The sequence below is a fragment of the Stegostoma tigrinum genome, chromosome 5, assembly GCF_030684315.1.
Source record: "Stegostoma tigrinum isolate sSteTig4 chromosome 5, sSteTig4.hap1, whole genome shotgun sequence".
Lineage (NCBI taxonomy): Eukaryota > Metazoa > Chordata > Chondrichthyes > Orectolobiformes > Stegostomatidae > Stegostoma > Stegostoma tigrinum.
Genome location: NC_081358.1, coordinates 124,822,553 through 124,835,183, shown reverse-complemented (window position 1 = coordinate 124,835,183; position 12,631 = coordinate 124,822,553). Strand labels below are relative to the sequence as shown.

Below are 12,631 nucleotides of genomic sequence, written 5' to 3'. Positions count from 1 at the left end.
AGCCCGTACCTGGAACAGGGTAACACTGGAATAAACTAGGGCGGATCAGCGGTAGCTGCGCGCCTGATTCTGTCCGACGCAGTCTGGGCTAATGCCACTCCGTCTTAAATGACAAATGCTTATATAAAACACCAACAAATACCACACACATGCACACACAGTCTAACACACACCTGCGCGCACACACACTTGTACACACACACACACACAGTCTCTCACACCCACACACACTTACACAGTCTCACACCCACACACACTTACTCACACACACTTACACACAAGCACACACGCAAACACACACACACACATGCACACACAGTCTAACACACACCTGCGCACACACACACTTGTACACACACACACACTCAGTCTCACACCCACACACACTTACACAGTCTCACACCCACACACACTTACTCACACACACTTACTCACACACAAACACACACACACGCACACACACACATGCACACACAGTCTAACACACACCTGCGCACACACACACTTGTACACACACACACACTCAGTCTCACACCCACACACACTTACACAGTCTCACACCCACACACACTTACTCACACACACACATACATGCACACACACAGACACACACACACACACACACACACAGACACACACACACACACACACACGCAATACCACCTGTCCCCCCCACCCAACCATCTCCAGGAGGGTAAATTGACAGCAGGTATGGGCAGAAGCGTTGGGCCTAGGTTCCCAAAATCAAAAAAGGACTCATGCTATGTTCCCCTATTCCAGTACACAGATGCAATCCGTACAGTGGGACGTCCAGCTGCAGAGATAAGAGCATTACTGAATGAGCCACGTCTGACTATACAGTGAATCACTGATCCAACTGTCACTTGGGGTTCAGCTGCTAATCTGAGGCCTATCTACCCTGTCTGGTGGTTATAAAAATCCCAAAGAAATTATTTCAAAAATGGAGCAGAGTTATCCCCAGCATTCAGGTCAATACGTATCCCACAATACGGCCAAAGATGTGCTAGTTAGGTGCCCATAGTGTCTAGGGATTGTAGGCTTGGTGGATTAGCCATGGGAAATGTAAGGGCGCACAGTTAGGGTAAGAGCATGGTTCTAAGTGAGATGCTCTTTGGACGGTCAGAATGGATTTGATGATCTGAATGGCCTGCTTCCACACTATAGGGATTCTATGTTTCAATGAGACTTACACTTAGATAATCAGGTTATCATCATATTGTTGTTTGTGAAAGCTTACTATATGCTCTGATCCCTAGAATATAACAGGGGCTACACTTCATTGTCTGGGACAGCCTGAATTTACAGAATGCCCTGTCAAAATGAAATTCCTTTTATTTCATTTATCACTTACAGACGCAAGCCATCAAATCCATTGTTTCCTTTTTGTTCTCTCTTGGAATGTCATTTCTTCTCAGCAATGGAGAGAGACTGGATAAGCTCAGGCTGTTTCCTTAGGAGCACAGAAGGTTAAGGGGGGACCTGATAGTGATAATAAGATGAGGGGCATGCGTAGGGGTGGGGGGAGGATGGGAAGCTGCTGTTCCTCTCATTTGAAAGGTCTATAATAAGGTGAAATTATTTTAAAGTGAAAGGCAGGAGGTTTAGTGGAGACTTGAGGAAAATGCTTTTCACTCAGAGGGTGGTGGGGGGTTGGAATGAACTATTTGGGAGGGTAGTTGAGGTGGAAAACCTTTAAAACATTCGAACTGTCAGAACATTCAAGGCTAAGAGCCCAATATGGGGAAAGTGGGACTAGTGCGGGTAGTAGCTTATTTTTGCCAGTATGGACTTGATGGGCTGAATGGCCTGTTTCTGTGCTGAGTGATTCTATAATTCTATTTTGTATTTTATGAGAAGATGTTGGTGAGGAGAGCTGTAAGGTAATAAGGGGACTTGACTGGGTGGATGTTAAAATGGCGTTTCTTCATACGCACAAAAATACCTAGAAATTGCTGAAGAAATTCAGCAGGTCTGCCAGCATCTGTAGAGATAGAAATCAGAATTAACATCTTGAATCCAGTGACCCATTAGTCAGTGACACGGTGATGGTGTGATGAAGCCTCCTATCCATGACTGTTATTTGGGACCGAGAGTGTATGGATTTTAGTTTTTCAGCTCTGTGAAGTACCTGACTTAAACTTTTCAGAGCGAGTTATTTGGACAGTGAGTTCAAAACTGCATTTGCAAGGCGATGTGATTTTAGCCAAATGATTGGCAAATAAACTGGAGAGATTATCATGAATGTATTTGATAACTAGAGTTTTAAGATTTCCAGCGATAGATAAAAAGATATCAGAGATAATGGGAACTGCAGATGCTGGAGAATCCGAGATAACAAAGTGTGGAGCTGGATGAACACAGCAGGGCAGGCAGCATCAGAGGAGCAGGAAGGCTGACGTTTTGGGACAGGACCCATCTTCAGAAATGGGGGATGGGGAATGGAGCTCTCTTCACCCTCCCCCATTTCTGAAGAATGGTCCCAACCCGAAACATCAGCTCTCTTGCTCCTCTGATGTTGCCTGGCCTGCTGTGTTCCTCCAGCTCCACACTGTTATCTTAGATAATAGTGAGCTGACTTAGCTGACGTTTAAAGGGTTTTGGGGAAATACATTGACTAAAGAAAATGGCTTTTACAGAACGCACAGTAGACATTTGCTGTAAGGAAACTGATTACAGACATGTTGAATATGAAGACTTACCAAGGAGAGGGGGTGAGTGTTTTTTTAGTCTGATTGTCTGTAAGGGCATTGCTGGCGTAAAGAGATTATCCCTTCTCTCTGATGCTTGCAATGAGATAATTTGAATAGGTCCTGTATGGTGTAGATTGTGGAATTGGAGAAGGTTACAGAGGTGGGGAAAGGGGTGACAAGAACACGGAGGTTTTGGAAACAGGTGTGGGAATTTTGAAACGGAGCCATTGCTAGATTGGGAGCAAGTGTAGGTCAGTGAGCAGAGGGATGATTGAGGAATGGGACTTGGTGGTGTCAGTAAATATATTGCCAGCAGTTTTAGTTGAGGTCAAGTTGAAGAAAAGTGTACTATTAATGTCGAACTTCAAAATCTTAAATAGGTATTCCTTCTGGGCATTGAGACAGAAGTAAACTGCTACTTGCTTGTGGTGTCAGTTTTGACACGACACATGGTTATTCAATTCTAACGAGTAAGTTTCCACTACTTGGTTAAAAACAGGCAAACGGAACAGATAGTAAGGAAGACACCAACAGGACAAGCCTAGATAGCAAAGTGTGAAGCTGGATGAACACAGCAGGCCCAGCAGCTTCTCAGGAGCACAAAAGCTGACGTTTCAGGCCTAGACGCTTCATCAGAAAAGGGGGATGGGGAGATGGTGCTGAAATAAATAGGGAGAGAAAGGGAGGCGGACCGAAGATGGATAGAGCAGAAGGTGGGTGGAGAAGAGACAGGGAAACATTATCTCTGATACAGGAGGACAAGCCTGATTGTTGTGAAGAAGAATGCAAGAAGAATAGAGGACAAACATTATGGTAATGTCAAAAATCCATTAATCGCTGTTTAAAACAGATAAGAGATCTTTCCTCAGAAGCTATGTGTTTCAATGTCACAGGCTGCCCTCTATTTATTTTAAATGTTTTATTCTTTCACAGGATTTGGGCGTCTCTGATAAGACCAACATTTGATGCCCTTCCCAAGTTGACATTGAGAAAGTGGCAGTGAGATCTCTGCTCAATCTGCTGCTTTTTCTGTCGAGAAGTGGTAATTGTTTGACATAAAATATAGTAACCTGCTTCAGAGGACCATGCTGTAAAAGCCAACAGGAAGGGTTAATGCTGGAGACTGCATTTATCTCCACCCAAGCTGATGATGTCATTCAGGCTTGCGTGGGGACAACACGCAATACTTCAGGGTCTGAATTAAAACAGAAAGTGCTGGAGATTCACAGCTGGTCAGGTAGCATCTGTAGAGCGAAAGAAACAGAGACAGGGACAGAATAAAGGTTTTGCGTCCCATATGATGCTTCTTGAGATTTTAGTATTCTGCAGGTTGAAGACCTGTATCCACAGTTCTCCTCATAGTCTTAGTAACAATGTACACAATGTCTCCTTTTTATTAGGAATGAGTTAAATGCATTGGATGCAGGTTAAAGAACCAAACTAGTACCTAGAATGGAAAGTTTAACTTGTGAGGACAGGTTGAACAGACTTGTATCTGCTGGCATTTTGCTGCGTAATCTGGGATAACTGATGTTATCACTGGACTATCAATCCAGAGATCCAGGTCTCCTGTCAGCTTCCAACTCTCCAAGGAGAACTCTCCCAGCTTCTTCAATATGTCCTCATCATTGAAGTCTCTCATTCCTGAAATGGTCCTTGTGAACCATTTCTGCCCTCTCTCCAATGTGTTTGTATGTTTCCTATAATGTGGCACCCACAGACTATGTATAATACTCCAGCTGAGGTCTAAAAAGTGTCTCCTTTCTTTTGTGCTCTATGCCCCTTTTAGTTAAACAGAGCACTAGCGTACTTTATTCACTTCTCTCTCTACCTGTCCTGCCACCTTCAATGATCTGTGCACAAATACACCCAGATCCCTCTGCCCCTGCACCCTCTTTGGAACTGTACCCTCTGTTGTGCCCTCAATGTTCTTCTGACTAAAGTGCATCACCTCACACTTCTCTGCATTGAATTTCTTCTGCTACTTATCCTCCCACTCAAGGCCATTTCGAAGTTCCACACTGCGCAGTTTACAATTCTCCCAAACCTTGTGTATATTTCAGGACAAACCAGGGTCCCAATCAGACCCCTGGGGAACTCCACTACAAACCTTCCTCCAGCCTGGAAAATATCCAGTGACCATTAGTCGCTGTGTCCTGTCACTCAGTCAATTTTCTATAGTACCCTGCCAGAAGCACAGAGATGAAACTGTGCCAAAGGAAATTTAAAACCTGCATTTTCCAACAATCTGGGATTGCCCCAAAATCTTGAGAAGTTAAAAGCCAGATTGGGCCCACGACGATGAGCAATCACTGAGGAGCGAAACATTCAATAAGCTGTCCACCTTTTCAAAACATTTTTGATTGATTTAATGAGTTTGTTGCCTAAATATCAGAACTGGGTTCAAAAGGCTGTTGGACTGTGTGAGGCTGTTAGAAGGCATTGGGTCTGATTATGTTTCCTGGAATGTACACAGAGTTGGGAACGTGACCACTGAACGGTCTTGCTTCATGGGGAGAACAAGAATGTGTGAAGAGCTGATAAAGTATTCAGAGCAAGATGTTCCTACACTGAGCTCAGACAGGCTATTATAAGTGCTGTGTCCTGCATAGATTAAATGGTGACATAGTTCAGACAGTGACCTTTTATCATTGGTTTCTGGGTTCAAATGCGTTCCAGAAGGGTGGAATATTAAATTTAGCCTCTTGAGTAATCCCAAATGAGACCACTCCACAATGATCATCTCTATCTTTGGCTGCCTAGGTACAAAGTCTGCAAATAACGTCACAACGTCTCTTTCATTCAAGATCTTCAAAGATTTTGGCCTCTGTTCCAGTAAGACCTTAAAATGTAGAAGGATAAGTAGGCCATTCAGCCCATCGAGTCTGCTCTGTCATTCATTGACACCGTGGCTGATCTGATAATCTGCAACTCCACTTTCCTGCCTTTTTCCCATAACCCTCTCACTGATTAAAAATCTGTCTCTCTCAGCCTCGAATATACCTAATGACCCAGCCTCGACAACCCCTCTGTGGTAAAGAATTCATTCCCCTCTGAGAGAGGAAACTCCTCCTCATCTCTGTCTAAACTGAGTGATCCCCTTACTCTGGGATTATTCCCTCTGGTCCTAGACTTTTGCGCAAGGGAAAAAAACCTTTCTGCATCAAGTCCTACAGTGTGGAGCTGGATGAACACAGCAGGCCAGGCAGCATCAGAGGAGCAGGAAAGCTGATGTTTTGGGTCGGGACCCTTCTTCAGAAATGTATAAGAAGTCCAAAGACTTACTCCACTCAGAGAAGAAATTCCTCCCCAGCCCTGTCTTTAAAGAGTGACCTATGATTCCAAGATCATTCCCTTTTGTCACAGACTCTCCCACAAATGGAAGCAATCTTTCTGCAGAGTTAGGAGGAGCTGCAGATGCTGGAGAATCTGAGATAACAAGGTGCGGAGCTGGATGAACTCAGCAGGCCAAGCAGCATCAGAGGAACAGGAAAGCTGACGTTTCGGGCCTCGATCCTTCATCACGTTTTCCGAAGAAGGGTCTAGGCCTGAAACATCAGCTTTCCTGCTCCTCTGATGCTGCACAACCTTTCTGCATCTACCCTGCCATGTCCCCTAGAACTGTCTAAGCTTCATTAGTTTGGCCCTCATCTTTTGAAACACCAACAAGGCCCAATTGACTCAACTTCTCATCATAAGACTGTCTCTGGGCTGTTGAGACAGTCATTGGATGGTCAAGAATTTTTCGCAGAATACAGAGTATGTTTGAAGCATCATTGGTGTTGTAATGTTGCTCATGTTCCAGCAGCCAATCTATACGCACCACGCTCTCACAAACAGCAATTTGTTAAGGACCAGATGTAATCTGCTTTCACTATGACTAAAAAGTGAGCAGGACACTAAGGCAGAATCCCTTCTTCCAAAAGTAACTCCGTTTTACAACCAGACCTCGCTTTGCTGTCCCAAAACGAAAAGCAGTCCTTCCGCCTGTGCACTGCACTCTCTCATAATGCTGCACTAGAGGTTTCTTCAAGGCTTCAGTTGTGAAGTCCAGGTGTGGGACACAAACTTACAGCTTTACGACTTCTACCAACAACTCATGGCTGATTGTAGCAAGTTCTGTCTGTTTGCAGGCTCCCAGGCTCTGATAGAATTAGCTAAAGTTGACTCAGTGGCGTTGAAGATTGGCAGCCAGTGAGTAGGTTTTGGAAGACAAACACTCCCACTTTGAGACTTGGCACAGTTACCGTTCAAGTATTTACATACATACACTGCCTTTGCTGAACATATCACTTGCTCCGGTAACCATGGGTCACTTCATAGGCTCGTAGAGCTGCACAGCACAGTAACAGACCTTCAGTTCAACTCGTCCATGCTGACCAGGTATCCCATATAAATCTATTCCCATTTGCCAGCATTTGACCCATATCCCTCTAAACCCTTCCTATTCAGGTCCCCATCCAGATGCCTTTTCAATGTTGTCATTGTACCAGCCTCCACCACTTCCTCTGGCAGCTCGTTCCGTACACACACCACCCTCTGCGTTAAAAAGTTGTCCCTCAGCTCCCTTTTAAATCCTTTGCCCCTCTAGTTTTGGACACCCCCACCCTGGGGAAAAGACCTTGGCTCTTTACCCTATCCATGCCCCTCATGATTTCATTAACCTCCATAAGGTCGCCCCGCAGCCTCTGATGCTCCAGGGAAAATAACCCCAGACTCTCCCTGCAGCTCAAACCCTCCGACCCTGGCAACATCCTTGTAAATCTTTTTGGAACCCTTTCAAGTTTCACAACATCCTTCCTACAGCAGGAAGATCAGAATTGCACGCGGTATTCTAAAAATGGCCTAACCGTAGAAACAGAGAAGACAGGAGCAGGAGGAGGCCCTTCGGCCCATCGAGCCTGCTCCACCATTCTTTACAATCGTCCAACTCAACACCTAATCCTGCTCTCTCCCCATAACCTTTGATCCCATTCACCCCAAGTGCTATGTGTAGTCGTCCCTTGAATACATTCAATGTATGGAATCAATGTTCAGTGCAGCCTCAACGTGACCTCCCACCTCCAACACTCAATGCGCAGTCTGATAAAGGCAAGTGTGCCTAAAGGCAATATGAATGGGGGACCGCTGATTCCCATGGGACTGCAGGGTGCACTCACTCATCAGAGGCGATGGCATTGAGTTGAATGTGATGGTCCCCACCCTACAGGCAGGATTGAGAAGATGGGTCTTACATGGTAACCACAGCTGGTATGAGAATTGAACCCACCTTGTTGGCATCGCTCCACATTGCAATGTGAACTGAGCTGGTTGACCCGAACAGAATAAACCCAACTGCATCATATGAAAATATAATTCATTTTATTTCATTTTGACCATTACAGCAGAAACCAAACAAAACTGAAATGAATTCCACATTTGTTATTAGATTTAAACCCGAGGAAAATTACTCATTATTAGTTATTTTTATGACCAGGATTGTAATGCAGAAATATTGAAACCAATCCTACAGTAACTTTTAGTCTGAGACTTTTTACCCCTGTTATCTGAGGCCTATTTAACTCGAGGGCCGGGAGGTTTATACAAGATCAGTGTCCCAATCCTGGTTGAACTCTCTTTGTACTCGATGGAAAGCCCATTTTCCCCTCCCCCACACCCTACACCACGACCCACCAATTCCCCCCCCCACTCGACCCCAATCAATCCCTGTCCCACTTACACCTCCCCACCTTTAAATGCGGACAGGGAGATTTGCAGTACCGCACAAATTCCCCTGCCCCAGGAGCCACCTCAGAGTGAGCGGACTGCCCTGGGTTAGGTGCAGCAGCAACGTGTGTTGTCATGGCTTCATCAATGACCCCAGAAACCAAAGTGTCGAAGGACCGAGCCATTTGGCAAATCTGAAAGGGGTCCTTGTGGTCTTTCAGTGCCTTTTGTGATTGGCTCCTGTGGTCTCTTGGTGCCCTATGGTTCTTTAGCAACTGACTCTAACTCAGTGATATGAGGTTACGTGGGGAGATACAAGTGTTTCCACGTCCTGAGCAGAACAGGGCTAGGAAAATCCAGAGTTCAGGGCTGCTATAGCTCATGTGCCTGGCAACCATGAAATTGATATCCAACTGTGATGAATTGGTAATGAAGGAACAATAGAAGCTGAAACTGGCACTGTGTATAGTGGTTATACTCATGCATTTGCCCTTTGGAGGGTTTGTCTAATGACTGTGGAGATAAGAATTCAAATCCCAGCACTGCTGCTGGGAATATCTAATGTCAACAAATTAAATTGACTATGAATAAAAGTTAGTGTCAGTAACTTAATTCTGATCTCAGGCAGCACCATACTCCTACGACAGCATAGGGCTGCTCTCTCATTAGACAAATGTGACTGATGGTGGTTTAGATCATAGAATCCCTACAGTGTGGCCATTCGGTCCAACAAGTCCACCCTGACCTTCTGAAGAGCACCCCACCAGGACCCATTCCCCTACTCCTGCATTTCCCATATCTAATGCCGCCTAACCTATACATCCCTGGGCACTATGGACAATCCTCCTGCCCTGCACATCTTTGGGCTGTGGGAGGAAACTGGAGCACCCAGAGGAAACCCTCACAGACACAGGGAGAATGTGAAAATTCCACGCAAACAGTCACCTGAGGGTGGGATTGAACCTGGGTCCCTGGCGCTGTGAGGCTGCAGTGCTAACCCCTGAGCCACCTTGCCTCAGGAAAAGGGAGAGGCAGAGAAGGTCAGATCTTTGTCATAACCACAGCTGGTGCAGGAATTGAACCCATGTTGCTGGTGCTATCACACACCAGCTAACCACCTCTTTGCTTGGACCAACAAGTAACTCTTCAATTGTTGTAAAAAATAATCTGGTTCACTATGAAAAACAGAAATTGCTGGATAAGCTCAGCAGGTCTGGCAGCATCTGTGGAGAGGAATCAGAGTTAACATTTCGGGTTGAGTGACCCCTCCTCAGAGCCCTGGTTCACTAATGTCCCTTTCAGTAGGTATGTCTGCCATCCTTATGCAGTGTGGCCTACATGTGGCTCCAGACAGACAGCAATATGGGTTGATCTTTGACTGCCCTCCGGAACGGCTATAGCCCTGATCTGATTGAAAGGCAGTGCAGATTTTAATGGGCTAAATGACCCATGTTTATTCCTACGACTTACGGCTAAGCAAGCCACACAGCTCAAGGGCAATTAGGGATGGGCAACGAATGCTGGCCTTTTCAGAGACACTAGTAGCCCTGAGTGAATAAAGGAAAACCCAAGCACCTTTGGAAAGAGCAACTGGGGAAATAGTTTCCAAATCCCCTAGGCTGGTCAGGCAAAGTGGGAAAAAGGAGATATTCCAGGATGATTAAATACTCTCTCCCTTGGGGAGACTGGAAAGAAAGGGTTAGGAGTATTTATCATGGAATAGATTCCTGGCTGCCAACACTCACTTTACCAGACCCCTTACAATTTTCTCCATCGTTTCCTTTCCTTCTCTGAAGACACTGAATCTTGTCTGTGAGCTGGAAAGCCTCCGTGATTCTCAAAGGGATGGCTACTCCTGACACGGGAGGTTTCCTGACAGTGAGGCCGGGCAATGCTACTCAGCTGTGGAGTGTATCACAGCCAGCACTGCTCTGCCCTCTCACGGCGGCAGACACACTGGTACCATGGCAGAGCAAATCACTCCTTCCCCACTTTGGGAATTCCCATGGCAAAATGTTGGATTTCAGTCTTTCAACCCCATCTACCTGATTGCTGTTTTGGGCTTGAGCAGCACTCTGCGTTTATCTTCGAAGGAACTGAGCAGAGAGTGGGGTCACCGCTTTCAATTCCATCAACCTGTTGTTGCACTGAATTAAAGAAAGAGCGAGAAAATACTTTGATGGCTTAAGGTTCAAATATGATTCCACCTACAGGAGATATCAAAATAAGATCTACATCACAGAATATATTAAGCTTTCCTGATTGATAAATTACGACGATTTCTCAGTCCCATACACTCGTATCAAAAGTGTGGCTTAGAATAGTTAAACATGAGGTAGTCCAGGTAATAGAGGTTATAGATTTGCTGCCTTTGCGAAGGTGGTATCTGAAGGAGATAGTGTTTGACAACCGCTGGTGTGGTCCTCTCATCAGTGGAATGCCGGTCTTTAAAGCTGGGGAACTGGAGGTCGAGAGGAGCGCCAATCAGCTTCAGGAAGTAGTTGGCGTCTTTCTCCAGATCCTCAAACTTCCCAATGAAGTCGTAGTCGATGAGGCAGGGCGAGCAGAGCTGGCTGATGGGCTCCCAGTGGATGTCCATGCCCACAGGCTTCTGTGGGTCCAGGAGGTACTGGACAAACTCACCAAAGGTCACACCAGCCCCGGTGCCGAGTGCCTCAGCGCTGGCGTTGGCTCGGTACTTCCTGAGGATGGCCCTGCCGAAGACTGGGTGGTAGTAGACATTGGGGTGTTCAAACTTATCCCTGAAGGCAGACACCAGCCTCTCCATGGGGTCCCTCACGAACAGCACTTTGGTGAAGCTGCCCAGGAGCTCATAGGCCTTGCGCAGGCTGTAGCTGTCCAAGCGGCGAAGGTGTGTACCGTAGTGCACAAACTGGTGGGAGATGTTGTGCGGGGAAGAGGCCAGGCCATTCAGTACCATCAGGACCCGTTTCCAGTTGGAGCACCCAGCCTTGGGTACCTCACAGTACAGCAGCCTGTGCTTGTCCTCTACGTACAAGCGCGAGACAAGCCTGATCAGGGAGCGTCTGGGCTTGCTGACCTGATACTTCCTGCAGAAGTCAGCGACGTGTACCCTCCTCCTCTCGTGGACCTCATCAGCAACCAGAATCCTCAACCCTCTCGGACCCAGTGGCAATGGCTGGAGAAACCTCTTCAGCAGAAGGCTCCCCACCTCCCGCTGCTTCCTCAGAGGGCCTTCGGCCATGGGACGCGACCCGGGTCCAGGAGCTGTCCCGAGGCTCAGACCCTTGGCCTGGTCATCCCCGGGGTCCACATTCTTCCCCTGGATCTCTGTGGGCCCACTCCTGACCTGTAAAACGGGGGAAAATGAAAGGCGTAAGGGGAGGTAAAAGAAAGAACTGCAGACAACGGAGATCTAAAACAAAGACAAACCAGAAATTGCTGGAGAAATTCCACAGGTCTGGCAGAAGGGCTGAATGGCCTACACCTGCTCCTACATCTTACAGTCATGGGAGATCGAGGCAGTGAACAGCCCAGGGGTCAGACTCAAAGGCAAACAATGACTAAGTGGTATGTTGAAGGGTCACTGGACTCAAAACATTAACTCTGTTTCTCTCTCTCTCTCCACAGACACTGCCAGACCTGCTGAGCTTCTCCAGCATTCTCTGTTTTTCTTATGTGTAAGCTTTAAATGAAAGGTGAATTCTGATTGCTGAGTGCAAACAAAGCCCTGTCTAAACATCAGAACACGGAAAGTACAAACTTCAAACCTTCTAAGCTGCAAAAAAAGTCTAATCTTGCTTCCTTATCTAAGGACAGAGAGATTGGCGTTGGAGGCAGTTCAGAGATGGTTCACTCGGCTGATCCCAGAGGGACTATGGAAGGACTGCCTTATGAGGAGAGGGTGAGTTGGGCCTGTACTCACTGGAACATGGAAGAATAAGACACAACTTGACTGAAACATATAAAATTCTTAGGGAACTTGATGCTGTAGACGTGGGAAGATTTGATTTGACTTAATTTGTTGTATTTGGACTTCCAGAAGGCATTCATCAAGGTATCTCACAAAAGGTTACGTCATTAGACAACAGTCCACAGTGTTGGATTTGGTTTGATCTATTATCGTCATGTACCAAGATACAGTGAAAAGTATTATTTTGCGTGCTATCATGCCTTAAGTAAGTATATCAGGGTAATAGAACAGAATGCAGACCATAGTGTCACACCTGCAG

The 12,631-nt window shown here is 46.2% G+C and overlaps 1 protein-coding gene across 1 annotated transcript in view; it reads right to left on the bottom strand.

Annotated features, from left to right (window-relative positions):
• Positions 1 to 8,408: 8,408 nt before the first annotated feature.
• The window catches only part of LOC125451819 (carbohydrate sulfotransferase 9-like), a 181,763-nt gene continuing 177,540 nt past the window's right edge, over positions 8,409 to 12,631 (bottom strand). Inside the window, exon 5 of the mRNA XM_048529440.2 lies at positions 8,409 to 11,748. Coding sequence (XP_048385397.1) covers positions 10,720 to 11,748 — 1,029 coding nt within the window. The 3' untranslated portion in view covers positions 8,409 to 10,719. The remainder of the gene's footprint in view (positions 11,749 to 12,631) is intronic.